General features: G+C 37.9%; 3 protein-coding genes across 5 annotated transcripts; 2 read left to right on the top strand and 1 right to left on the bottom strand.

Annotated features, from left to right (window-relative positions):
- Positions 1–147: 147 nt before the first annotated feature.
- aup1 (AUP1 lipid droplet regulating VLDL assembly factor) lies at positions 148–8,872 on the bottom strand. The gene is made up of 12 exons (XM_034884318.1): positions 8,832–8,872; positions 7,447–7,584; positions 6,578–6,728; positions 5,833–6,020; positions 4,796–4,868; positions 4,199–4,272; positions 3,149–3,215; positions 2,784–2,886; positions 2,563–2,700; positions 1,746–1,882; positions 1,394–1,482; positions 148–512 (listed from the first exon to the last, which is right to left on the bottom strand). Exons 1-12 carry the CDS (start codon positions 8,870–8,872, stop codon positions 467–469), a joined length of 1,245 nt encoding a protein of 414 aa, XP_034740209.1. The 3' UTR covers positions 148–466.
- Positions 8,873–10,861: 1,989 nt separating this feature from the next.
- Positions 10,862–19,852, top strand: ctsf (cathepsin F). Of its 2 annotated transcripts, XM_034884317.1 has the most exons (15): positions 10,862–11,286; positions 11,965–12,075; positions 12,567–12,648; positions 14,119–14,180; positions 14,600–14,672; positions 15,281–15,394; positions 15,524–15,672; positions 15,799–15,895; positions 16,029–16,109; positions 16,286–16,405; positions 16,611–16,675; positions 18,189–18,279; positions 18,360–18,418; positions 19,574–19,682; positions 19,718–19,852. In XM_034884317.1, the coding sequence occupies exons 1-14, from the start codon at positions 11,041–11,043 to the stop codon at positions 19,646–19,648; spliced, it is 1,425 nt and encodes a 474-aa protein (XP_034740208.1). In that variant the 5' UTR covers positions 10,862–11,040; the 3' UTR covers positions 19,649–19,682; positions 19,718–19,852. The 2 variants fall into 2 exon arrangements, with proteins under 2 accessions (XP_034740208.1, XP_034740206.1); XM_034884315.1 differs by having other exon boundaries at positions 19,574–19,852.
- Positions 19,853–21,771: 1,919 nt separating this feature from the next.
- eif1ad (eukaryotic translation initiation factor 1A domain containing) lies at positions 21,772–23,776 on the top strand. Of its 2 annotated transcripts, none has more exons than XM_034884323.1 (5): positions 21,772–21,949; positions 22,688–22,806; positions 22,924–23,032; positions 23,158–23,266; positions 23,356–23,776. In XM_034884323.1, exons 2-5 carry the CDS (start codon positions 22,717–22,719, stop codon positions 23,582–23,584), a joined length of 537 nt encoding a protein of 178 aa, XP_034740214.1. In that variant the 5' UTR covers positions 21,772–21,949; positions 22,688–22,716; the 3' UTR covers positions 23,585–23,776. The 2 variants fall into 2 exon arrangements, with proteins under 2 accessions (XP_034740214.1, XP_034740213.1); XM_034884322.1 differs by having other exon boundaries at positions 21,796–21,947; positions 22,672–22,806.
- The last annotated feature ends 4,056 nt before the right edge of the window (positions 23,777–27,832 follow it).

The raw sequence follows: 27,832 nt of genomic DNA, 5'->3' as shown, positions 1-27,832 counted from the left end.
TCATCACTTTTCAGGAGGAATGAAGCATTATTTCAATGAGCTGTAAGGGTACCAACAAATTTGAGCACATCTGTAAATGCAACAATTTTCTCTACCAAGCCAAGCAGTGGACTTGAAAGAATTGAAACACCATCAGAGACAACTTTCTTAAGGTCAAGCTGAACTTTATTTTCATCAACCACTCTGGACATTATAAAAATAAATAGATGATTCACAGTCAGTGGATCGTAATACAAATTGTTATCAAAATTATGTATCAGCCAGAATGAAGAATTAAACACATGCATAATCACCTTTTCCATCAACATATACATGTTCTGAATACTTATCCCCATTGATTGCAAAAAATCTGTTTTGAAACAGAACCTGTTGACAGAATATAAAATCACCATTCAAATAAGACAGCTATGCAAGTTGAATATGCTTCTCTGACATATTTATGATGATGGCTTGACCCAAAGAGTGTTCAGTGACTGTCTTCTTCCTCCAATCCGTGTTTTTCGATGTAGCGTCTACATGAGGAAAAACAGATAGAATCCAAAAGACAGTGTTTAGTTCATATGAGTTAGTATAATTGGTCAAGAATTTAACGCTCCAATCTCAACACTATGGCAAAAATAATCTGCCTCATCATAACACAATGTTTTCTACCTAGATTCCACAGTATACCTAATTATTTCTGTTGTAGAGTAATAGTTTGTCCTAGATTATATAGCACTTCCCTTCTGTAAGTATGGAGCTAGATTTGTTTCCTTATTTCATGCGACAAAAAAAATGATCTGAGAGGAAAACATTTTTTTTTTTGAAAGACATAGTTATCACAAATGATAGCAAAATAAGGATTTTATGAGAGAAAAAAAAATATGTGAGAGAAAAAGTTCATACCAGTAGTAAAAAACAAATCTCTCTCCAAATACTTTTTTTAAACTCTCAGGTAGATATTTGAAAGTTTAAAAAAGTATTTTGAGAGAGATTTTACATTTGGAGAGAAACAAGTTTGAGAGAATGTTTTTCCACACCGATAGCAAAAAGTATTTTTTTTCTCATGACTGCTTTTTCACTATCAGTGTGATAACTTTTTCTCTCAAACATTTTTTTTCTCTCTCTCTCTCTCTCTCAGATCATTTATTTTCTCGCAAGTAATAAAGAAAAATCGGTTCACTTCTGCAAATTATTGTGCATAATCAGGCCACTTTGGCTTCCCCCCCCTGAGGTGTTTTATTAACATGAACAAGGATTTGATTAAAACAATAGTTGAGAGGCAAATTGGAATATTTTTTTGCCACCATGTATAGCTGACCTTTCTGCTGCAACATTAACACAAGTTCTGCTTCTCTACCAAATAATACAATCTCTTTATGTTGTAACATTGCTAAAGGCAAGAAAATCTCACCTTCTAGCAAAGTCATACAGCGCATCCTTTCTCTCTTGGAGAGACAAATGTCTGTCAACTGGTGATTTCCCGAAAGATTTGGCAGCAGGCTGTGGATGAAAAGAAAATGAAATTCAATTTAGTTCAAAATAATCCACAAGATGGGTGAATTGCATTTGAAGACAGATACAATCAATCAACTGTTAACAAGAAATAAGAAGCTGAACTAAACTTTCTGTGCAACTCATAATTCCCTAGTGAACTTCAAGGAAATATGACCTTCACATGTTAACGTGGGATACAAATGGATCCTTAAAGATACATCCCTCTGTTCGAGAGCCCAGACATGTTGAATCATGTTGAACGGTCAAACCTTTATGGCGGGAGCCGAGCCAGAGGCGTAGGAGCTGTTCGTAGACCCGAATGTGGATGTTCCCGTGGCTTCCATTGGACTTTCCTCTTTGTTCTCCAGCATATTTGTTATGGTGGTGTCAACACAGTTGGTCTTTGCTGTACACAAGCAAGATACAACTATAAGTTCATAGCAATCGAAACCCTATTCAAGTTTTTTTTAAAAGGTCCCATGACATGGTGCTCTTTGGAGGCTTTCATGAAGTCTCTTTTATATAGACCTTAGTGGCCCCTTAATACTGTATCTGAAGTCTCTTTTATATAGGCCTTAGTGGTCCCCTAATACTGTATATGAAGTCTCTCTCCCAAAATTCAGCCTTGGTGCAGAATTACAGCCACTAGAGCCAGTCCCACGCTGAGTTTTCCTTCGTATGTGCCATTTTGCTTGTATAAAAGCCATGATGTCTTTTTCTCATGGGTGGGCCAAATTCTCTGGGCGAGAAAGGGGAGGTAACCTTGTCTCTTATGACCTCATAAGGGGCAAGACTCCAGATTGGCCCATCTGAGCTTTAACTTTCTCAAAAGGCAGAGCAGGATACCCAGGGCTCGGTTTACACCTATCGCCATTTCTAGCTACTGGGGGGCCATAGGAAGGCTGGAAGAACTCATATTAATGTTTAAAAAAAACTCATAAAGCGACATTTTAATGCCATGCAACCTTTAAAGAATGTGTAAAAAACTGAAAAAAAGGATAGAGCAGAGTGCACATTAATGACGGTACATTCCAATAGGTTGTCAGGTATGTGGAAATGTAAACGTGCACTGAAGCTAGGCCCTACCCAAGTCCTTTGCGATGACGTTCAGTGGGATATGAGGCAGCACCTCCTTTACCTGCTGGGCCATTTTAGCAATCCTATGATCATCCGTACCCAAACTCTGGACCATGAAACCAAGACCAATAGAGCCAGGTCTGGCACCTAGGGTGAGGAAAAGAACAGCTGTCAAACCAGCTGTCAGACCAGCTGGATCCTTACATGTCATGTTTATGAAATTGACTTACTCGTAGATGTTTGTGGTACAGTGTGCCTTTTCCGTTTGATGTGCTCTGCTTTATCAGCTTTAGTGATCTTGGTGGAGACCAAGCCAAGTTCACCGGCTAGTAGCTGAAAATACAGACATGCATACTTTAAGACAAACCTTTAGCGTAAGACGCAAGCACAAAGGCAGAAGAGTGGAGGCAATTAGTGAGACAGAATAAAGGCTTTTAAGGAACTAAAGCAAGAGCCAACTAATTAACAATGTCAACCTAGATCTGGATATGGGTGTTGTGGTCAGGAAATTGGATCAAGATTGTATGACTTGGTCTTTTTTTACAGGTTACAAATCACTTGATGAATCCACTCAACTAGCAAACATTGGTTTTACCTCCTGGACTTTGTTTGCAAACTCCTGCTTGGACTCGTCATCTTGTCTGGATACTGGTGGGAGCCAACTGGGATGAAAATGGAAAACAAAAAACAAGGTGAAGTAGACAAAACTAAATAATCGCGGCGGAAGAAACGTCTAAAATATATTTTTAAAGCTTAATTTGAAACTCAGAACTAAAAACTACATAAGCAATTTAGTTTTAAACCATTTGAAACTGGGGCTGGTTATCCAACATTACCGGACAGAGTGCTGGGTTGGTGTTTTCTTTTGTCTTTTTTGTACTCAGTAGATCTCCACAATACTACTACTACTACTACTACTACTAGAAATATAAACCTGAAATCTTTCAGCTGCAAAATACTAGCCTGGAAATTCAGAACCAAATCCGAAAGATTAGGAGTCTGGCATCGAGTAATGAAAGTCGCCAATCTTGAAAGGCGGCACCAAGCGTGCATTTGAAAATCTCACTGCACGCAAATTGATAACACTACGACCAATCACAAGACACGGGGTGACGTATCTAGACGTATCCATACGCTTAGCTAGCAGCGGAGCTAACTGGTAGATTAGACTGTCGTCATTTGTTCAACTTGCTTCTGGCCCGTCCTACATTAGATACACCGATGTGATTGGTGCAGCTTGCTTCTGGCCCGTCCTACATTAGATACACCGATGTGATTGGTGCAGCTTGCTTCTGGCCCCGCCTATATCAGATATACCGATGTGATTGGTGCAGCTTGCCTCTGGCCCGCCTATATCAGATATACCGATGTGATTGGTGCAGCTCGCCTCTGGCCCCGCCTATTACAGATACACCGATGTGATGGATGCAGCTCGCCCTGGCCCGCCTATACACCGATGTGATTGGTGCAGCTCGGCTACAAGACCATAGTTAATGAGCAGCATTACTTGATGCCAGAGTAACTCGCTGAGCAAGTTCAAATTATGCTCTCGCAAGAACTATGGATTTCCAGGGTAGCAAAATACCAGGATTCAACTCTTAAAAAGCAGTTGCCGATAGAAATAATGATACAAATTACTTAGTACCTTACATGATACACTGTACATGGAGCAAAAAATGTCCATAAGAGCTCTGTCAGCCAGCTTGACTCCGGTGTGCTCTGTGGACAGACCAAATACAATTAAGTTACCCATACTGTTATAGTACAGTGTAGTGTGACATGAGAGAACATGGAAAATCTGAGAACCTACGGATATTTTAAAATACCGTTGTTGTTTGCAAAGGCTCAACAGTAGCCAGTGTTGCACACAACATCACAAGATTTATTCTTGGTACCGAGATGGCAGGATTAGATTTAAGCGGCCCACACTAATCAGCTTGCTTTTGCTTCCAGGAAAGTAGATTCATTTTGTAATTATTTTCCACAGGTTGAACTGGAATATAACGTATATTATTTCCCCCTTTTCGATATCCATTCTTCCTCTGTGTGCCAACATTTGCATTTCAGCATCTTGTTATAGGCACTCTAGTTGTTACATGGTTGTTGTGTCATCATTAGCAACAACATTAAGAAATCTCTTCCCTTTGTACTTGTTGTGCAACACTCAAGACATTTTAGGCAGCATTCAAGATTTAAACCGTAAAGACTGTAGACTTAAAATGCAAAGTTGAAATGACATTACCAAAGCAATCAATGGTCTGGTCACCCGTAAGGCCACAGGTTGAATGGAATCAGTCAGTGAGAAAGGCCAGGAGCTGAGAGGGAAAAATACATTTACTTTACTGGAGAGAAATAGAATATATTATAATGCAAAATATTTATAAGGTAATTTAACAATCTAAGCGCACGGCGTGTAGCGCATGTCAGAGGTGCGTTTAAATATTCATTTATCAGAATCATTTATAACTACAAATAAATTATTCTGTTAATAAATTATTATTATATTATTTTAGTGAGAACTCATAATTAACTACAAATAACTAATGTTAGGGAAATCTGTTTATGTATTGTAACGCATTTCTGGATTTTAAATGTATATAGGAGATATTTTGGCATATCGGATTTTTAACTAACCAAGTATTTGTATCGGTCTTAAAAATCCTTTATTGGTCGGGCTCTATAAGCTACATTTCTGAACTCTGCCAACAAAAGCACTGTAATATATTCTTGTTGTTATTATAAAGTCCTCCTCCTTTGTTGCAGTGAATCTCCTGAGACTTCAGCAGATGAAATAGTACATATGGTTCTGAGCTACTCAAATTAATGATAGAAATGAATCCATTTTGCAGCTGTTTTCACTTCCTTACACTAATTTGCCCATAGAACTCTAGAGGGAAATTAGGGAGGGGAAACAACCGCCAAAGTAATTAATCTCTATCTCAAAGTGTCGTGGAAGAGGAATGATAATTTGCGGCCGGCTTGATAAAATCACTTTCTACGACCAAAGTCATCAGTATGAGGCCAAAATAATATGTGCACACACAGATAGATCCCTAACAGTTACTGATGTGCGCTAGGTCCGGTTTCATTATTGTATGTATATACAAATGACCCGAAACAAGAGAGCAATAGAATTTTCAGGTAAAAATGTTACATTTCCTCAATGAGTCATACTTGCTGCTTGCACAGCATCAAACAATTTCCACTCAAATAACTGTGTCGTCCTTAGTGACACAAATCAAATGCTGAGTAGATGGGTCCTGCAACAAAAGCACGAACCTGAACTTCAGCAGGCCAGCGCGCCCATTTGTAGTGTCCTCTTCAGGAAACAGGAGCAAAGGCGGGGTGCCTTCAGCAGAGCAGTACCTCTGAAGAGACTCTCCTGCTGCTTCCTGGCCAGATGCTGAATGGATTTCCATGAAGCCTCTGGCCCAACACACAAAGCCAGTGGAGCCCTCTAACTGAGGCTAATGAGCAGACAGAGACAGAGAAAGTTCACCCAACACTGTATTCAACAGGAAAATACCATCATTTGCACTTATAGTAGTCAACGATGGCCTGGACACTAAGCATGTAATGCTTCATGCACGGGTGCACACACTGCCTCATCTGCAAATATTGATGTGTCCTCTGCAGCCATTGGTTTACATACAGAACGAGTACTTTCATACTTGCAGTTTCTCTAGGAAAAGATTCACTGTGCTGCAAATGTAACACTGACATGTAGGTGAACTATTATTACCTGTGAGTGCACCAGTTATTAACACAAATAGAAGCCCAAGGACACTACAGAAATCTGCACAGTCATTTCATAGGGTTAATCTATGACTATCAAGAGTGTAATAAATACAGCTTTAAATTATACATGGTGCCGTTTTCAGCGTATGCGTGGAAACCCTGAAGCGTGCTGACAGGTGCCAACTTCTACAGGCAACATGTAGCATTCTTATGTATGAGAGACGGCCAAAATGTCTAAAACAGACTGTATGACACGGTTTAGCAAATTTAAAATTCAAACACTTACAGTGTGGCAGGGGGTCAGAAGGTTGATTATGATGTGGTCGAACTCTGTGACATGGTTGCATATGTACAGCTTGGTGTTTCTGTCTCTGGAGCGAGGGTTTTTCTGTCTCACATGCATCCCCAGGACTGAGCACATGACCCTGACAATAAATCTAAGAGAACAAAGAAATTAAAGTGGATGTAAGAAGAGCGGCAGTATCGTCGCAATACTATATTGATACACAGGTGCCAAGTATGGATCTTTTAATATACATGTGTTGGTCAGTTTGTCCCATTTTGAAGCAATACAATTAAAGTGATATGAATAAAGAGTAATCAATCTTCTTAGATAGAACAGATGTTGACAAAGTTTCCTTTTGGGGACATCATTTGAAATTGGGAAATATCTGAATCTTGGTAAATTACAGGTGTCGTTTAATTAGACGTTACGGTTATTTAACCCCACCGTCACCCTCTTTAATTACACATGGAAATTTGTGAGAGACATGTTTAATTTACAAGAGTTTACAGGGTAACAGACACATACCGTAGAAAATATATTGAGCAGCCCCTAGCCTTTATGGTGTTTTATGGGGTGGCTGAGTTTAATGAAGTCATTACAGCTGTGAGTTTGCCTCTCACTCAATGCTGCATTTATGTTAATGACTTACACAGTGTGCATTATAAAATGTATGTTAGCATTAAATCTTCCTGTTTTTGCCTTGTAATTGTATTACTTGTACCTACATTTTAATTACAAACTTTAAAGATATTATTAGAACAAGATTATTAAGAATGACACCAAATGATTGCCCCTACAGCTACTGCTGCCACATTTACAGCTAGTACTGCTGAGAGTGAAAATGTATTCATCGATAAATCAATACTTGCCTTCTAACAAAACTCTCTGGAAGTGCACAGCTGACCAAGAACACGTGAACACCAATACAAATCCGTATTAACATCAAACAGATACCAACTGGAAAGTAAATCAGCAACAGCAAAAGAACACCTGCGTCTTTGGGAAACCTGTGCAAAGAAAAGACAAGAAAAAAAAAATTAATCAGACAGCATTTTTAAATGCAGTGGATGAAGATTGGGAGAAGGTAAAATGTAATGCTGGTGAGATCATATCAGATGAATCAAATTATCAGCAACGAACACATTTTAATAGGAAGCAACAAACAAAATGTATGGCCTGCATTTATTTCATTACTTGATGTACTTGCACTGAACCATCAAAGGCATCGAATTCACAACACGGTTTATTGTCGAATCGATATAATATCGCACAATAACTCAACATTCTGCCCCTATTTTATCACTCGGTGCAGTAAAAAAATCGTACTACCGTACTATTACTAATCTAACTACTATTAGAGTGTGACGCTACATTATTGATTTAAAAATGTCTCTTGAATTTAGAGTATGTACATTTTTCACTGCAGAAGAATAAGAATCACGTGACATTTTAAGCTGAGATTCAACAGTCCACAGCTTGCATTTTCAACATGTTATTACACGTGTCCCTACGTGATTGCCTTGGGGGTAAGCTAGGTGCCTGAGAACATCTACATGCCCAATATTTGGCTCACACTCGGGCCTGAAATCCGACACCCTAGTCTGTATCGGTGTATCTACAGGCCTTACGTCCCACCTGCATGAATGTAAAAGATGGGTACCGATAACGTAAGCTAGTTATATAATCGAAGCACAACCTTTACTTTTCAAATCTGAGGTGACGTTAATGTAAAAGATATTCAATTACACAGAGGTAACAATGTCATCTCAGCCTAACGTTACGTGTCTGTGTCCGCGTTAACGTCATAGAAGTTGGGTCTCTCAGAAAACTTCACTCTTAGCTATCACGAGAGAATCACGTTTAGTTTATTTACGATGTCAAGATTAACACCCACGTAAGGTTACGCTGACGTTAACTAGTTCCGACATGTACCGTTACATTTAACCCTGCGAATCGCGTTCCGTTTCCTGAAACAATGCACGCGGTTGTAAAATCAGCGTTACCAAAAATATTTGTACGTAGCTAAATATCACCGCCAAACAGCTAGCTAAATTAGCTAACGTTAGCTAGCTGCTTGTTTCGAAAATGTTCCTAAAGTGAAATTAGTTAGCTAGAAAATTATATATGTCTCCTTTGACATTATAACGTTAACGTTACTGCATTTATTGAACACAAGATAAAAGGCCTTAACGTTAGTGCAACTGTGGCTAATTAGCGTTGCCTTAGCTAGCTGGTTGCTAGCTAGCTCACTTACCGACGAAAGTCAAACATGTCTTCGATCCCCCGATTCTCCATGTCTGCCAGTCAGACCTTTGCTCGGAGGCTAACGCTAAGAATACAACCTGATGCCTAAAAATGAATTAGTCATAACGTTCACGACAGAAATTTTGTCGCATAAAGTGACAGCTAACGTTATTTGTGAAGTAGAAAGATTAGAGTTTTCGGCCAGCCTAAAACAGCACGTTTAAAATGCCTAGCGATTTTCCAAAGATGTTTCTACCGTCGATGCTAGCAGCGCTAGCGCCTATGCCTCTCAGTCGCCAGCGGTCGCGGCAACAATAACAACAACAAAAATAAAACTTCCGGAAATAATCCTCCACAATAAAAGTGCTATGTCCTTAAAAGTAAACTGACTTAGCTAAAATCTTAGCTAAATTTGGCATATAAATGCAAAATAATACTCTTCTTACCCTGGACGCTATTCTCATAATTGCATGTAATCTGAAGTTCTGAAAGAAAACAACTACAGCCTGGTTAAACATGTGCGTTAGCTTTCCGTGTCTATTACTTTCAAAATTAAAGTCCCCAGAAAAAAAGTTATTACGGTATTTGGTCGCCCTCTAGTGGATGTATTCATGTTTGGTTAATGACTGTAATTACAATGGTGTGAGCTTATATCTATGGGACAATTTGATTGTATGCCGTTTTATTGTTGAGAAAAATGCAACAACAAAAAAACACTATGTAGTAAAGATTTCCAGCAGGATTGTAAATACAAAATAAATTGGTATTTAAAAAATAAGGAGTGACAGACATAAATTGTGGTAAAACAGGTTATACTTTTTAAAAGAAAAACATATTTGATGATATATATATTTGATCACCTTACATGTGCTACCACTAGGTGATTTCTTTCTTTTCGTCCTATGTGATGTAATGCATTTCATGTTTTTAATCAATTAATGTGAATAAGAACTTCAACTTTTAATTAGTAGTGTTTTTTCCTAAATAACAGTTGTCAGAATAACTAAATTATGGATGAGGTAGTTGAAATATGGCTAAGTACAGATAGAACCGTTTTTAAGTGGGAATAAAACATTCAAGGACCTAACAAATTACATATTCCTTTAAAGCGAAACTCAGTTTTTGATTATACAAGTTTTATTCTGTGTAACAATTCCAGAATAGATAATGCACGTTTTTTGGTAGAATGTCTCATATGTTATGTCCGGATAATAACGGATTTAACCCTCATGTTGTCCTCGGGACAAATTGACCCGTTTTTCTATAGCAATGTTCTTTTTAATTACCCAAAATAACATGATGATTCCACAATACGGTCTTTGGCAAGTACAAATCTCTACTTTGATTAATTTTGGTGTGTTTTTATTCAATTTTATAGCATTTGAAAAAAAAATTAAAGAGGTTTTGAAATAGTATGACTACAAGTTGACATATTCGAGTCTGTGACTATCCATATGTTCCTTTAATTTTAGTCTGAATAATTCCTAATTTCTGCGTTTCTAACTCAAACATTAGGTATAACTTTCTAAAAATGAGGTTCATTGACCATAAATTCCAAAAATAACTGTAAAAAAACTAAAGTTAATGGTTAAAGTAACTAACTAACTAAAGTTAAAAAAGGGACAAACATTCAAAAAAGCGTCAAAAGTGTTGAAAAAAGGGACACAAACGTAAGAAAAAGTTAAAAGCCTTGCGTGCTCAGATACGGTAACTGACATAACTGTCATACAAAAAAAAAAACATTTTCAACATTTCAAAAACGTTGTAGCTATCTATGGTTGTTTGATTGCTAACGTTAGCTCAAAACGCCATTTAAGTGACCGCCTTTGTTGTGTTTGATGCTAACTTGTAGCTAGCAGTGAACCATCTTCGTCAAATAGGTCTTTAGCATCTTGAAAGTTACTTGTCGCAAAGTGACGCATGCGCAACTCACAGCTTCACTCGTTGCAAAATAACTTATGCGCGACTCAAATCTGAACGCTTCTCATTTCTGTAACTGTCTATGACATTGGGCAGGGACAGCGTTTCTTGAACACACCACGGCCATTAATACCAATTGTCTCCTCCCACAACCTCGCGCGTCCCGGTTTTGTTTGGCAACAATACTAACGTCACCTGTGCCACGGCCGATAATCTGACTTCGATTTGTCTGCTAGCAAAACATTCCTATTTTTACGGAAGAAAGATACCGGTCCTTTTTCTTTCTGACAACACACAACATGATATTCGGATTCCGCTGTCCGGTATTACTGTGGCTGCCCCTGGCCGCCGTGCTAGGCTCGGTCTTCGGGCTTGGTGAGGACATCGACAAGCCTCTGTTCGGGCCTCCAGGCTCTCTTATCCGGCTACAGGAGTCCGACCCTGGCCTGAAGAAGGCTCTGGCGTTCGCCGAGGAGCGCTACAACCAGGGCTCCAACGCCATGCATCTCCGCAAAGTCAGCCGACTTCTGTCTGCCACCAAGCAGGTAACGTTAACGAACATACACTGTGTATTTTAACACTATTTTAACGTATTTATACCCAGCTCTGTGGCGTCTTATTTTGGCATGACAGAATAGCTTGGATTGAGAATTAGGGTTGTATAGTGATATGTGACATTGCAGTAAGAGTTACATAAATCTTTGTAAACAACAGTACGATTTGGGGTCATGCGTTAAGCTAGCAAGAGTTAGCTAAAGACGAACCGGAAATAAGGCGATGCACCTTCAAAATAAGGGTATAACCTGGTCACTGCGGTTCATGTTGCTTTTATGCATACAAAGAGACGTACATTTTTATGTTTTAGAGTTCACAGACTTGTCAAGAATTTAATTTTGGCGCTTTCTGAAAGTCCATAAAGGAAAGGTTACAGTCAGGCATTTGTTGGCCCCCTTTGGGCCCCTTTGGGCCCCTTTGGGCATCCCTCTGTGCAGTGCAGTATGGCCTCGTGACACCCTGCAGCAAAAGAAGCATCCAGATACCAATACATTTACAAAAAGCTTAGTCTGTTTTAATGTCAATCAAATACATGTACATGCATATTGGATAACTACTATACCTAAACACAATCAGAGTCATGTCTACATAAATGATTTATTAAGGGCAATATTTGATGTTTAAGAATTAAAAATGACCAGTGTGTGTGTGTGTTTTTGTTTTTACAGGTGGTTAAGGGTATCCGCTACACCATAACAGTGGAACTGAGTAACACTCAATGTAAGAAATCCACCATGCTGAGGGCATGTGACTTCTATCCCGACTCACAGAAGCTCAAGGTAGTGTGTGTGTGTGTGTGTGTGTGTGTGTGTGTGTGTGTGTGTGTGTGTGTGTGTGTGTGTGTGAGTGTGTGAGTGTGAGTGTGAGATGGTAACAATAGGTTTGGTTTTAGAATTGGAGACGTCTCCAAAAATCAAAAAAATATCTATCTATCTAAAAATCAAAAAAATAGGAATTTGCATGTAATTGTATCGATAGTCTATTATTGCAGCAGTCAATTTCTGTGTGCTCAGCAGAGATTTCATCAGTCATGTGATCTTTTGACTTGAGTTTGACTTGAATAAGCCCCAACAAGCACGCTAATGCCCCATGACCACATCCATTGCTTAAAGAGACAATAACTTGCTCCATTTAATGTTGGGTTGTAATGCACATTATTCCATTTTTTGATTAAGCACAATACACTGTATAAAATCAACATAATCTGGTCAATTTCCCCTTTATAATATAGATTACCTCTGTCTTGTGTATGTTTTTTTTTTAATGTCAGACCGAGGTGTGTGTGTTCGAAGTGTGGGATGTTCCTTGGCAGGGCACTTCAACTCTGCTCAAACAGAAGTGCCAGCCTACAGGTCAGTCACTCAGTAGCCAAACACATTCATCATTAAATATCTGTGATTCATAGTTATTCGGTTACAGCTGTCCCTTGGTCACAGTATACCCGAAAAAACATAGGAATGATTCAAATTGACTGTTTGCATTACTATCATTTTTTTTTTTTTTGAACTCTTCTTAACCCTTGTGTTGTCTTCCCATCAACCATGATCACATTATTTATACATTTTCCAAAGTTTTTTTGATAATTTGAACGTTGATATTTTCTGCGCTTTTTTTGTTGGCAAATTATTTGTCATAAAAAAATAATCAAATTAACTAAAAATGGGTCATTTGACCGTTGGACAACATAAGGGTTAAAACACTCCTCTTTTCATTGGCTTTTAACACCAGGTAGAGTGTTGATCTTATGTGTCTACCTTTACCGTATGCTGGCCGTGCATTTTATTGTATTTATTCTATTGTACCTTATGTTTTTATCGTGCTTTTATTGTGTTATCTATTCATTCTGTATTATCTTTTTGTGCAGCACTTTGAAAACTTGTGTTTGTTAAAATCGTGCTACATATAATGTAGTTCCTGTTTCTCATTTACTTCACACTCTGTATATCTTTATTATCTGTATTTACATTTTTCCATCACAAGTACATACTTTTTCAATATTATTTATGGTCACAGGTAAATATAATTTATATTACGGTTATCTACTTTTGCTATATTATTTTAATTACATATTCAATTTAATTTAATTTTAACATCACTTACTTACTTAGTGGCGTCAAACCTTTATTTGACGCCACTTTACATCCAGCCAACCCTCTGCTCATTGGCTGTTGTTTGCCTGTTTGTTCGTGTGTTTTGCTTTTATTGTAGTAAATGCTGCTGTAACAAGGGAATTTCCCCGCTGTGGGATGAATAAAGCATTATCTAATGTAATTAAATAATTGGATTGGATGACAGGGGCTCCATTCAACTGGTTAAAACAATGTATATGCAAAGAAATAATCTTTAAAGCTGCATTTCAAAACAACATTGTAATGAAAGATTCCTAGAAAAGTAAAATGATCCAATTGTAATGATTGGTCATAGTCATGGAGAACACACTTTATGCAAATGATCCCTTCATTTTGAATATATTCTCTTCTGATTTGGCCTTAAACTTTGCATGTTGCACAAAATAGTTGCATTATAACGCCTTCATTTATATGTTGTGTTATAAAAATGTTAACTTATGATAGGGGATGCTTCATACCAAATAGATAAACAAGGTATAAGGTTGAATAGTGATACCCGTAAATGTTGATTTAGACTCACAAGCAATAATGTACCGTGTCAAAAACAGTTCAACAGCTTCCATGCATTTCCATTAAATAGACTTACTAATTTGAAATCCATAGAGTCAATGCATTTTTTGACACATGAAATGTGAATATATGTATTTTGCATATTGACGCATAACATGTTTTTTTTCATCTTTTATTGATCAGTTGAACCTCAACTAGAAGAGACCAACAAGGTGGTGGATGCATCCAGCAGCCAGCCTCTGGAGGTAAAAGTGACGTCCTGTTCTGTAAATATAACAGGACTGACACCAATGTTGAAATTAAGGCTATTAATTAACAACAATCTCGCTAAAAACGTAAAAAAAGTTTGGATTTTACGTTGTGTTTTGAATGGGCTGCCGAGGTCCACCTCGACTGGGGCGGTGAGGGGCAGGTGGGGGTGTGTGCCACTTCACTGGCTCTTGGTCCACAGAGACCTGTTTTACTAGTTTACATGAGGATACTGGAGCTCCGTACTCCAAAGATTTCCCTCTGGAACTCGGATAAAAAGGTTGCCTCCAAACGCAATGTTGTGTAAATGGCCTCTAATTTCCATCTGGTTAACGGCCTGCAGTCATCAGCTTGAACTTTAGATGGGTGATGAGGTCATGTGTTGTCGTCTGTTTGTCTGCTCTTCTTCTGGCAGGAGTCTGTGGAGCTGTTGGGCCAGTTCAAAGAGTTCATGGTTAAATACAATAAGGTCTACAGCAGCCAGGAGGGTGAGTGACAGACTGACACACGTATATTGTACATTACATCATTTGTCATCTTCCTGTCTTCACAGCCTGAACCCTTTATGCACTCAAATTCTTCTCAAAACAGCAATGAAAGCCTAGCCTGGTCCTACCAGACTTGCATACGTTTTCATTTTTACAGAGTCTGGTCACTCTCCATTGACAAGTGTTAACTTCCTTGAAGGGGGGTGGGTGGTATGTACTCATCTAACATGAGTACACACACCCCTATGTTAAATTCCCATAGAGGCAGGCAGATTTTTATTATTAAAGCCCAGTTATTTTATGGATCCAGTATACTATGCATCCTGATGAAGTTCCCTTGGCTTTTGGAATTAAAATAGCCCCCCCCCCCCCCAAATCATCACATACCTTTCACCCTACCTAGAGATTGGTAAGACATAGACATACACACGGATAGCTTAAAATGCGTACAGATAACACACCACTTGGCTTAAGAAAGTGTGAGTGTATGTTTACGTGAAGTCACGATATCACGTTAAAAAAGGGAATGAACAAGGCATTTAATACTTTTACCGGTGAGTGCCAAATATTTTTTCTAAATGTGTTTTATTTGACTTTTGATCCTGCAGAGGCAGATCATCGCCTGCGCATCTTCCACCAGAACTTGAAAACTGCAGAGAAGCTCCAGTCTTTGGATCAAGGTTCGGCAGAGTACGGCGTCACCAAGTTCAGCGACCTAACTGGTACGTGTCTGCATGTGTGTGCATTTGTATTTCCGCACAGTTTCCAATGAGGAAATGTATCTTCTGTTGCAAAAAAAAAGAATTGAATGAACACAAAAGTTTGACGGCTCCCCTGCGGTTTTTCTCCAGAGGAAGAGTTTCGCTCCGCATACCTGAACCCACTACTGAGTCAATGGACTCTTCATCGACCAATGAGGCCGGCCTCTCCTGCCCGAGGCCCTGCCCCTGCCAGCTGGGATTGGCGGGATCACGGAGCTGTCAGTTCCGTTAAGAACCAGGTACCAACAAACAGATTTATTTATAGGGCAGTCACACTGAACAGCATGTTTCTAATGAATAAATTATACATCCTACTGTGTGTGTGTGTGTGTCTGTGCGTGCGTGTGTGTGTGTGTGTGTTGCAGGGTATGTGTGGATCCTGCTGGGCATTTTCTGTGACAGGCAACATTGAAGGCCAGTGGTTCCTAAAAAATGGGTCGCTGCTGTCCCTCTCTGAACAAGGTAACACACACACGAACAGGCCCAAACACAAATTATACATAATTCAATAACTTATTCTTGCAGAAAACAATCACTGCTTATATTTGCAGATGAACTCCATGATTCGATTGGTTCATTGATTTGTCCTTCACAGAGCTGGTTGACTGTGATGGGCTGGACCAGGCATGCAGAGGAGGGCTGCCATCAAACGCTTATGAAGCTATTGAGAAGCTGGGTAAGAAAGACACGGGGGGAGGACAAGTGTGTGCAACCATTTGAAAACATCTCAGCTTGCTCTTCCCATTTTATTTAATGGATGGACTCTCAGCAGCCTGCAAAAACATACACGTGATATGTGCTGATTCTGAGAGCAAACCTAAACCTTTCAATCCTACTTCATGGATTGTTTAGGTGGCCTGGAGACAGAGACCGACTACTCCTACACCGGGAAGAAGCAGAGGTGCGACTTCACCACCATGAAGGTGGCCGCCTACATCAACAGCTCTGTGGAGCTGTCCAAAGATGAGAAGGGTGAGTGAAGAAGGAAGGGAAGGCAAAGCACTGACAAACATGTTAGCATGTAATATTACTAAAAACAAACAAATTAGATGTAATTTAATGAAGTAATGTGTAGATAAATGGCTGCTGGTTTTGCAGGTATGGCAACTGTTGCAAAGAAAATTCAGCCGTGTAGCAGGTTGAAACAGCTGTTAAATGGATTTTGTTTTCTCTTCAGAAATTGCAGCTTGGTTGGCTGAGAATGGACCAATCTCTGTTGCACTGAATGCCTTTGCCATGCAAGTAAGTACTGTACTTCTGTCCACCCCAGAAATGACTGAATCAATAAAAAATAGAAAACACTTCTCACATCTAATCACCTCTATGTAAATTATACATTGAAGGTGCTCTGAGCGATGTTGGCTGACGTTACTTCTCGTTGACGTTCAGAGTATTTTCAAACATAACAAGACTAGCTGGCCACTCCCTCTTTCTCATCCCGTCACCTATCTTCTGTGCTTCTGCGCACTAACCCCCCTTCTCGTCGGCTATTGGCTGGAACGCTGTTTCTGTATGCTTCGTGGTGCAGGTGGGCACAGTTTGCTTTTGTTGGCGTTTGTAGACCCTGGGCGTTTTTTACAGTGTGTTCTGGGGACAGGCAGCTAGCAGATAGTGAGATGTTTTTAACAGTGTGTTCTGGGAACAGGCAGCTAGCTGATAGTGAGATGTTTTTTACAGTGTGTTCTGGGAACAGGCAGCTAGCAGATAGTGAGGCGATGTTTTTTACAGTGTTTTCAGGGGACAGGTAGCTAGCAGATAAGGAGGAGATGTTTTTTATACTGTGTTCTGGTGACAGTCAGCTAGCAGAAAGTGAGATGTTTTTTACAGTGTGTTCTGGGACAGGCAGCTAGCAGATAGTGAGGATATGTTTTTTACAGTGTGTTCAGGGGACTGACCGCTAGCAGATAGTGAGGAGATGTTTTTTATAGTGTGTTCTGGGGACAGGCTGCTAGCAGATAGTGAGATGTTTTTTACAGTTTCTTTAGGGGATAGGCAGCTGGCAAATAATGAGAAGATGTTTTTTACAGTGTGTTCTTGGGACAGGCAGCTTGCAGATAAGGAGGAGATTTTTTTTGTTATAGTGTGTTCAGGGGACAGGTAGCTAGCAGATAAGGTGGAGATGTTTTTATAGTGTGTTCTTGGGACAGGCAGCTAGCAGAAAGTGAGATTTTTTTTACAGTGTGTTCAGGGAACAGGCAGCTAGCAGAAAGTGAGATGTTTTTTACAGTGTGTTCTGGGACAGGCAGCTAGCAGATAGTGACATGTTTTTTACAGTGTGTTCTGGGGACAGGCAGCTAGCAGAAAGTGAGATGTTTTTTACAGTGTGTTCAGGGAACAGGCAGCTAGCAGAAAGTGAGATGTTTTTTACAGTGTGTTCAGGGAACAGGCAGCTAGCAGAAAGTGAGATGTTTTTACAGTGTGTTCTGGGACAGGCAGCTAGCAGAAAGTGAGATTTTTTTTACAGTTTGTTCTGGGACAGGCAGCTAGGAGAAAGTGAGATGTTTTTTACAGCGTTTTCAGGGGACAGGCAGCTAGCAGAAAGTAAGATGTTTTTTACAGCGTTTTCAGGGGACAGGCAGCTAGCAGAAAGTGAGGAGATGTTTGCTGAATGTGACAACAAATGTAGCCTAAAACATGCGTGACATGGCTTAGAGCACCTTTTAAGAGATAGCCTCATATCAATTTAGATTTCAATAGAATGTAATCATCAGCATACAACCATATTTCATTATTTTTTTGTCTTTTTAAATCTTAGTTCTACAGGAAGGGTGTGTCTCACCCTCTGAAGATCTTCTGCAACTCCTGGATGATCGACCACGCTGTGCTGCTGGTGGGGTTCGGAGAACGTAGGTTTTTTAAAAACTGTTTTTATCTTGGCTTCATTTACCCAGTTCATACGCTTGTATTAATGCTTCTGTGCTTTCAGGTCAAAGTATCCCCTTCTGGGCCATCAAAAACAGCTGGGGAGAGGATTATGGAGAGCAGGTAAGTGGATTAGAGAAAGGTTGAAAGAGGCATTAATAGTATAACATTACAATACGTTATTCTTCTTGAATATAGCAACCAGGACCCACATTCTTGTTCTTACTGGCAATTACAGCTCTCATTAGATTTCTTGAATTGACAGGAAGATAAGTAAAAACCATTGACTAAAACTAAAAATACTAAAATATAAAAACCGTCGCAACTCTTGACAAAGGAACCCCTTAAAGTTCCCACAGCATGAACATTTCCCTTTTATGAGGTTTTTTAACATTAATATGAGTTCCCCCAGCCACCTATGGTCCCCCAGTGGTTTGAAATGGTGTTAACTGATTCCTGGGTATCCTGCTCTGCCTTTGAGAATGAAAGCTCAGATGGGCCGATGTGGAAACTTGCCCCTTATGAGGTCATACGAAGCAAGGTCTATATAAAAGAGCCTACAGATAAAGTATTAGAGGACCACTAAGGTCTATATAAAAGAGACTTCAGATACAGTATTAGAGGACCACTAAGGTCTATATAAAAGAGACTTCAGATACAGTATTAGGGGACCACTAAGGCCTTAATAAAAGAGACTTCAGATACAGTATTATGGGACCAGTAAGGTCTATATAAAAGAGACTTTAGATACAGTATTAGAGGACCACTAAGGTCTATATAAAAGAGACTTCAGATACAGTATTAGGGGACCACTAAGGTCTATATCAAAGAGACTTCAGATACAGTATTAGGGGACCACTAAGGTCTATATAAAAGAGTCTTCAGATAAAGTATTAGGGTACCACTAAGGGTATATAAAAGAGACTTCAGATACAGTATTAGGGGCCACTAAGGTCTATGTAAGAGACTTCAGATACAGTATTAGGGACCACTAAGGTCTATATAAAAGAGACTTCAGATACAGTATTAGGGACCACTAAGGTCTATATAAAAGAGACTTCAGATACAGTATTAGGGGACCACTAAGTCCTATATAAAAGAGACTTCAGATACAGTATTAGGGGACCAGTAAGGTCTATATAAAAGAGACTTCAGATACAGTATTAGGGACCACTAAGGTCTATATGAAAGAGACTTCAGATACAGTATTAGGGGACCACTTACTGTGTAACACTAACTATTGTCTTGTACATGTGGTTTTCTCTTTCTCTCTTACAGGGTTACTACTACCTGTACAGGGGGTCCAATGCCTGTGGGATCAACAAGATGTGCACATCTGCTGTAGTCAATTAAAGCACCAACAACAAACACACACACACACACACACATACCATCACACCATCACACTACATGTACCACTACACACACACACACACACACACACACATTTGATCCAGAATGCATGATTTCAATCACACACATGAAATCCTACTGAAGTTTTCCGTTAAACTAAACTTAGTGTTCCACCTTCATACCTCACACCTTGTGTCCGTTAACTAAAAACATACCAGCTCTAATTGAAGCTAGCTGTACTGAAGTTTTTAAAGCAATTTTAAAATTCATTTTATGTGCGCACTTTACTCCTTTTGGCCCTGCAGGTCGTAGTTATTGCTGTGTTTTTATGCAGTGTTGCTTTTAACGCATATTCCCTCAAAGTAACTGAGTGTGCACTTATTGTGGTTCTACTTCTTGTGTGTTTTCTTGTATGTTTTGTTGACAGTGTTCATGTTAATGCTACTACTTGATAGGGGTTTTGAAAGAAAAGGGTTTACCTAAAAACTGCTGTAAGACAGTGAAAAATGAATGAAGGTTGAATAAAAAAGTGTGGAATCCTATTCTTTGTTAATGGGGTTCTTTTCTTATATGCACTGGAACAACAGAATTACATTTTATACAGTGAAAACAAACAAATGCAACCTAACATTTTACTGTGATTGGATTATAATGTCTATATATTGACTTTATACATAAACCACAAACAAACGGTTGCATATGAACCGGTTTACCGAACTCTAAACTTTATATGGTCACATATCTACATGCAAACAACACTAAGCAGCACGCAGAAGAACTATCAGCTAGAAAATCAGTACTTTTCTTCACAGTCTGCAACTAGAGATCCAGACCCAGGTAGAAGACTATCAGTAGTGCACAGGTTCATACATTCAGGCATTATAATAGATACATAACTCACATTCAAAACACATGTTACAAAAGTTGTGAACAGAATTAAACTCAATTTAGCAAATTTGACTAACGTTAAGAGCAATAAACTGTAGTCTACACCAATGCCATGATTCTGTTTTTTTAAAACTAAATATGATTTCTTAAACTGTGAAAACATGATCAAATCTGTAGATATTTTACTCACATATTGAGGAGCGCATACTTGGTTGGAACACTACAAAAACAGGGCGGAGGATGATCAGATGTGTTAACTCTTTGTCCAAATCTACAAACCAGTGGTTACTTGGTTGTAAGATTTTTTTTAATTTGTTGATTTAATATAGGGAGAGTGCATATTCATTTTTTTTTTTTTTATCTGCAGTCCCTAGACAAATGGTAACCAGTCACCCTAAAAAGTAAAATTACATGTTTACATAACAACATAACAATTACAATATATTATACATTGGGTAAAAGGACTACTATTAAAGTTAAATATAAGAAAAGTGAAGTTAAATATACACTTGAAACATGCCTGACCAACAATGACGACAAAGACTTGAACACATGTACACACACAAGGCAAGAAGCCATGCTACCATAATCTGAAGTAGTGGATATTATTTTAGTATTTGTCTGTGCTTATGTGCTTCTATCTATCACATTTTTGTGTGCATATGTGCTCTTGTGTGTTTTCTTGTAATACCGTCAACTTGCCAGGGACTGCAGATGAAAATCAGCCTGTATGGCTCAATCAGGCACAATTATATGATGGACTTAAGTGCTGCTGTTAAATAATGTATATTGTCCCCTCTTTAATAAAATAACATAAAATGAACAGAATATTATTTGATTTCTATGCCATCTTGTGTGTTATGTTAGATCAGGTTGGCAACATTGAATGCAAGTGATCTTGAATGTTGCTCAAATTGAGAGCAAATTAAACTCTATTTCCCACAATGCAAAAGCACTGCCACGGAAACACTAGATCGTGTGGAGCAGTAGGTTGACTTTCTGACAATCTCATTTAATGAGATACTAATATAATCAGACAATGAATGACAATTGATGCCAAGGTGACAAATTTGAATTCTAGTATCACTTTCTTTATCTGAAATGTTCGGTGTGTAATTCTAAGCCCTCATCACATGTCCATCCGAAACGCTGTGGAGTAAAGTCTGGAGATTAGCCTACAAAATTAAGGTAAAATAGACTACAACCTTTATTTTGAAAGGGTAGACCACCTGAAGTATAACATTAAAGGACGTCCTATGATGTCACAAAACAGGAAGAAAGGAGAAGAACGCATGCGATTCGGCTTTACTAACGAAACTTTTCAACGTGTCTTTTCTTCAAATTAGTTTTTACCTACTGTCAACCTGCCCAGAAACACTTTCTGCTTTAAAGAGACACAGATATTCTTTTAAGGTAATTTGGCTAGTTATCTAACATGCTAACGTTGTTGAGCTGCATATTGACATAGCTAGCTCATGTTCGCTAGCTAGCTACACTAGCTATTCAGCTAAAGTGCTAGCTAGTAGGTCAGTGGCGGTTTAGAACTGGTTCAGTTAATGGTAATGTTATAATGACTATAATATTTCATATATTGACTATATGAATTGTAAGAAAGCAACAATTTGCTTACGTTCCTAGCTTACTGGATAGGTAAATTGAATGTGAGCTAAGTGTCATTCGTCTAACATGAACCATCATTGACAACACTGCAGTAGCTAGTTTGTAGAAGTTGCTAAGCTAACATTAAGGTAGTTTGTGTAAGCGTGGCTCATTTTCACGTTAACTTGTCAGTTGTCGTGTGGGTATAAGCGGCCTAAATGGGGTTTCCTCAGGAGGGGGGCTGGTGTCTCCCTTAGAGATAGTATAGGGTGAGAAGCTCAGTCATCCGAGAGGAGCTCGGAGTAGAGCCGCTGCTCCTTCGCGTCGAAAGGAGCCAGTTGAGGTGGTTCGGGAATCTGGTGAGGATGCCTCCTGGGGGGGGGTCCCTAGGGGGGTGTTCGAGGCACGAAAGGGAAGTTTGGAATCCCCTAGAGGAGCTGCTGCCTCCCGACCTGATACCCGATAAGCGGACGAAGATTGATGGTTTATGAAATCTCCTGTTATTGTATCGCTATTTGACTTGCTACCACGCTGTTTATCTTCTGTACTCAGCTGGCGAAGCAACCGGAAGCTCATTGTTCATGATGTCACAGGCCACCAAACGCAAACACGTTGTCAGTGAGATTTATGGAGACTTTGTCACGCCCACGGAAAACCAGCAGATCGTAAAGGTGAGCTGTGTGTGGACTGCGTTGTATTTACCGTATTGACTGTAAACAACCACCCACATGATAACAAACCAAACATTTCACTCCTTTTATCTCCATCCTCTACCTGTGCACTTGTAGGTCACCGGTAGCCGTGGTAACAACCTCCATGAAGCTGTCACAGCCCAGGGTGTGACTTTCCTGGTGAGCATGCCCCCCAAGTTCCGCAAGAACCTCTGGATCAAGAGAGGTAAGTGATGAAGCGGGATGTTCAATTGAAATAATATAGATTATAAAAAATCTAATTTTCTTCATTTAAAAAACCTTTTTATTTTTGGTTCACATTTCATATGTGTCTGCTTTCTGATCCCCAAGGTGACTATGTGATTGTGGATCCCATTGAGGAAGGAGAGAAGGTGAAGGCAGAGATCAGCTTCATTCTCTACAAAGACCACATTCAGAACCTGCAAAAACTACACCTGTGGTGAGTGAGAACCCAGCAGGACACACACACACACACACAGCACAGTTTTACAAAGCATAACTTGTGTGTTTATTCTTGACTTCCTCCAGGCCAGAAGGGTTTGCGGAGGAGCCGTCAGAGCCGGACAAGACGGACAAACAGCAGGACAAGGAAAAGAAGACGGAGGAGAAAGACGAGGAGTTCAGTTACTCTGAAGATGATGAAAGTGACATCTTTGTAAACACCAACCGCTGCAACTACCATTACAGTGAGAGTGAGGAGGAGGACAGTGAGGAAGAAGATGACGACAAAGAGAAAAGGACAGAAAATGGTTCATAGTTCACAGCACTGAGGACCCGGACGACCAAAAATGAGAATTGCTGCTGCGGGTTGACTGATTTGAAATGATGAGGCTGATGCTGATACAACAGCTCCCTCTGGACTCTGGCCTGTTGTAGCGATAAATGGCTGGGCTCGTTGAATGGACCTAACTTAATGCATCAGAATAAGTCTTGCTTGTTTATTTGAATTTCAAATCCCAGTAATGTCACACTTAAACTGAAATAGAATAAGAATTGAAATTCTATAGAGTCAATTTCTACTGTATTGTCACTTTCTAACTGAGACTTTCTGACCTCCAGTGCAGTCATCACTAAAGAGCATTACTGAATATACGCTACACCCAGACACTCAGTACATATGCAGGATGATGTTAATGTCAACTCATTCCTCCAGCACAGGACAAAACAAATCTGTTGGAAACTTACAAAAATTGCATATTTCAAAACCTTTACAGCGTAGGCAGAACACTTGTTTTCATGTTGTAAAGGGTGATATTACAGCTTTAAAAAGACACATAACTAGCTGAACTGTAAACAACTCTTTTGCCGAGCTCCTTGTACTGCTCATTGTATTGATTTTCTAATGATTACAGTTTATAGCCATGGAGATTTGCTATGTTAAAAGCAGCAAAAGATCAAAATGCATAGATGTTCAATTTGACTACTGTCTCCCTCATCATTTTCTGACATTCCTTACCTAGTTGCTGATTTTGGTTTGTATGAAAAAGATTATTTTAAGTTTTTCATCATTACGACTTCTCCACATCTTTCTCCTTGTGAAGAATGTATTTATGCTCACGTTCAAAGAGCCATCTCTCCTCAAAACTGTTGCCAGTTGATAAGAACCGTTTTTGCCACCATATCTATAAATTCCCTAAAAGTAGCTCACATATTGCTACTAACCAAGCAGTACCTTTGTACTGCCAGTTGAACCAGTTCTACAGGGACTTTTCTCTTGACAAGTTAGTAAGACAGCATGCAAGTGAGGTGGTACTGAGTGCTTCACTTTACTTTTACTGATCAAGTGGTTTTGTATGTAAAGGATGCCCATAATCATTTGGACTAACGGTTATGTGAAATATTTTTGCTTTGCTCTATTAAAAGATTAAGTCTTGAATCAGACTTTAATAAACATTGATCCTACAAAGTTCTAAAAGACAGATTATTTACTAGAAAATGTATTTTCTGTTGAAAAATGATTGTAAATGCTGAAAAGCTAAAATGCTAAAAAGAAACTGGATTTCTGGCATAATTGAGTAAGAAGAAGGTGAGGTAGTGAGAAAAGTGGGAATGGTTTCATTAATTATGAATTTCATTGAAATGTTAAGAGTGGAATAATTCAAGATTTGTTTTAGCATGTCAAAAAAGTGATGAAAAAATCTTGGTATAGTATATCGAAAAGGGATTAAGACAGTATTGTTTGGCAAAAAGAAGTGATAAAAAAGTAAGCATAGGTATGTCGAAAGAAGCCAAATTTTAGTATGTCAAAAAAAAGTCATAGTATAGGATGTTAAAAAGGTCATTTTGTAACATGTTGAAAAAGTGATAAAGTCATACTACAGTATATCGAAAAAAAAAGTGATAAAAATTCATAGTATAGCATTTTGAAAAAAGTCACAAAAAGGTATATATAGCATGTTAAAATAGTTATAGTATAGTATGTTGAAAAAGTGACAAAAAAGTCATACTATAGTATGTTAGAAAAAAAGTGATATAGAAGTCATAGTATAGTATGTCGAAAAAGCCATTGTACAATACGTTGAAAAAAGTGACGTTAATGTCATTGTATGTCGAAAATAAAAAAGACAAAAAGTCATTGTCGAACATGTCATAGTACAGCTTGTTGAAAAAGTCACAGAAAGCCATATTATAGGATGTTAAAAAAGTGACAAAAACGGGCATAGTACAATATGATGAAAAAAGTGACAAAAAAGGCGGTACAGTGTATCAAAAAAGTCATAGTATAGCATGTACTATGCTATACACTAGGCTTAGTGTAGTACGTTAAAAAAAGATCAAAAAGTTATAGTATTGGATGTCGAAAAGAGTGATAAAAAAACTCACAGCACAGCATGTTGAAAATAGTCATAATATAGTTTGTTGAAAAAAGTGACAAAAAAGTCAGTATTTTATAGGAAAAAGTGATAGTATAGTATGTCGAAATAGTAAAAGTATATGTCGAAAAAGTCATACTATAGTATGTGAAAAAAGTGATAAAAATATAAAAAAAAGTGATAAAATCGTCGAAGTTTAATATGTCAAAAAAAGCATAAAATGTTAAATAAAGTGACAAAAGTTAGTATAGTATGTCAAAAAAGTGATAATACAGTATGTCAAAAAAGTGAAAGCATAATATGTCGAAAAAAATCATAGTATAGGATGTTGAAAAGAGTGACAAAAATATAAAAAAAGTGATAAAAACGTCATAGTATAGTATGTCAAAAAAGTCATGGCATAATATGTTGAAAAAAGTGACAAAAAAGTCATACTATAGTATGTTGAAAAAAAGTGAAATAAAAGTCATGGTATAGAATGTCGGAAAGACTGACAAAAAAAGTCAGTATAGGATGTATAGGTTGTGGAAAGTGACAAAAAACGGGCGTAGTACAGTATGTTGAAAAAGTTTTTAAAAAGTTTCGACATTGAAAAAGGTCAGTATCTTGGAAAGAGTGATAAAAAACTCATAGCATAGCATGTTGAGAATGTCATTAAAAAGTCATGTTATAATTTGTTGAAAAAAGTGATAAAAGGCATTGTATGCCATGCGAAAAAAGTCACAAAAAGGCATATATAGCATGTTAAAAAAGTGACAGTATGTCGGAAAAAAGTGACATAGAAGTCATAGCATAGTACGTCGAAAACGTCATTTTACAATATGTTGAAAAAAGTGACAAAAAGTCATAGTATGTCGAAAATAAAAAAAGAGAAAAGTAATTGTCGAACAAGTCATAGTATAGCATGTTGAAAAAGACACAGACAGGCATAGTATGGTATGTTGAAAAAAGTGTAAAAGTCATACTATAGTATGTCAAAAAAAGTGATATATAAGTCATAGTATAGTATGTCGAAAAAGTATTTTAGAAAAAAGTGAAAACAAAATCATACCATGGTATGTCGAAAAAAGTGATAGAAAACTCATAGCATTGCATGTTAATAAACAGTCATAATATAGTTTGTTGAAAAAAGTTGCAAAAAAGTCAGTATAGTACATATAAAAAGTGATTGTAGTATGTTGAAAAAGTTACAGTATAGTGCGTCAGAAAAAGTGACAACAAAAAGTCACAGCATGTCAAAAAATGTCAGTATAGGATGTATAGGTTGTGAAAATTGACAAAAAAGGGCATAGTACAGTATGTTGAAAAAGTTATGGTAAAGCACATTGAAAAAGGTCACAAAAAAGGCATAGTATAGTACGCATGGTGAAAAAAGGGATCAAAAAATAATTGTTAAAATGAATAGCGTAGTATCTTGGAAAGAGTGATACAAACTCATAGCATAGCATGTTGAGAATGTCATTAAAAAGTAAAGTTATAATTTGTTGAAAAAAGTGATAAAAAGTCGTAGTATAGTACGTTAAAAAAGAGTCACAAAAAGACATATATGGCATGTTAAAAAAGTTATATAGAAGTTATAGTATAGTATTTCAAAAAAGTCATTGTACAATATGTTGAAAAGTGACAAAAAGTCATAGTATGTCGAAAATAAAAGATAAAAAGTCATTGTCGAACAAATCATAGTATAGCATGTTGAAAAAGTCACAGAAAGGCATAGTGTAGTATGTTAAAAAAAGTGAAAAAAGTCATACTATAGTATGTAGAAAAAAAAAGTGATATAGAAGTCATACTATAGTATGTCGAAAAAGGGTTGAAAAATTAATAACAGAGTATTTTTGAAAAAAGTGACCACAAAATCATACTATATTATGTCGGAAATAGTGATTAAAAACTCATAGCATGGCATGTTGAAAATGTCATAAAAACGTCATGTTATAATTTGTTGAAAAAAGTCATAAAAAGTCATAGCATAGTAAGTTGAAAAAAGTCACAAAAAGGCATTTATAGCATGTTAAAAAAGTTATAGTACGTCGGAAAAAAAAGATATAGAATTTATAGTGTAGTACGTCGAAAACGTAATTTTACAATATGTTGAAAAAAGTGACAAAAAGTCATAGTATGTCGAAAATAAAGGATAAAAAGTCATTGTCGAACAAGACATAGTACAGCATGTTAAAAAAGACATAGAAAGG

The sequence above is a fragment of the Etheostoma cragini genome, chromosome 10, assembly GCF_013103735.1.
Source record: "Etheostoma cragini isolate CJK2018 chromosome 10, CSU_Ecrag_1.0, whole genome shotgun sequence".
Classification (NCBI taxonomy): domain Eukaryota; kingdom Metazoa; phylum Chordata; class Actinopteri; order Perciformes; family Percidae; genus Etheostoma; species Etheostoma cragini.
This window is presented reverse-complemented; position numbering and strand designations above follow the sequence as displayed.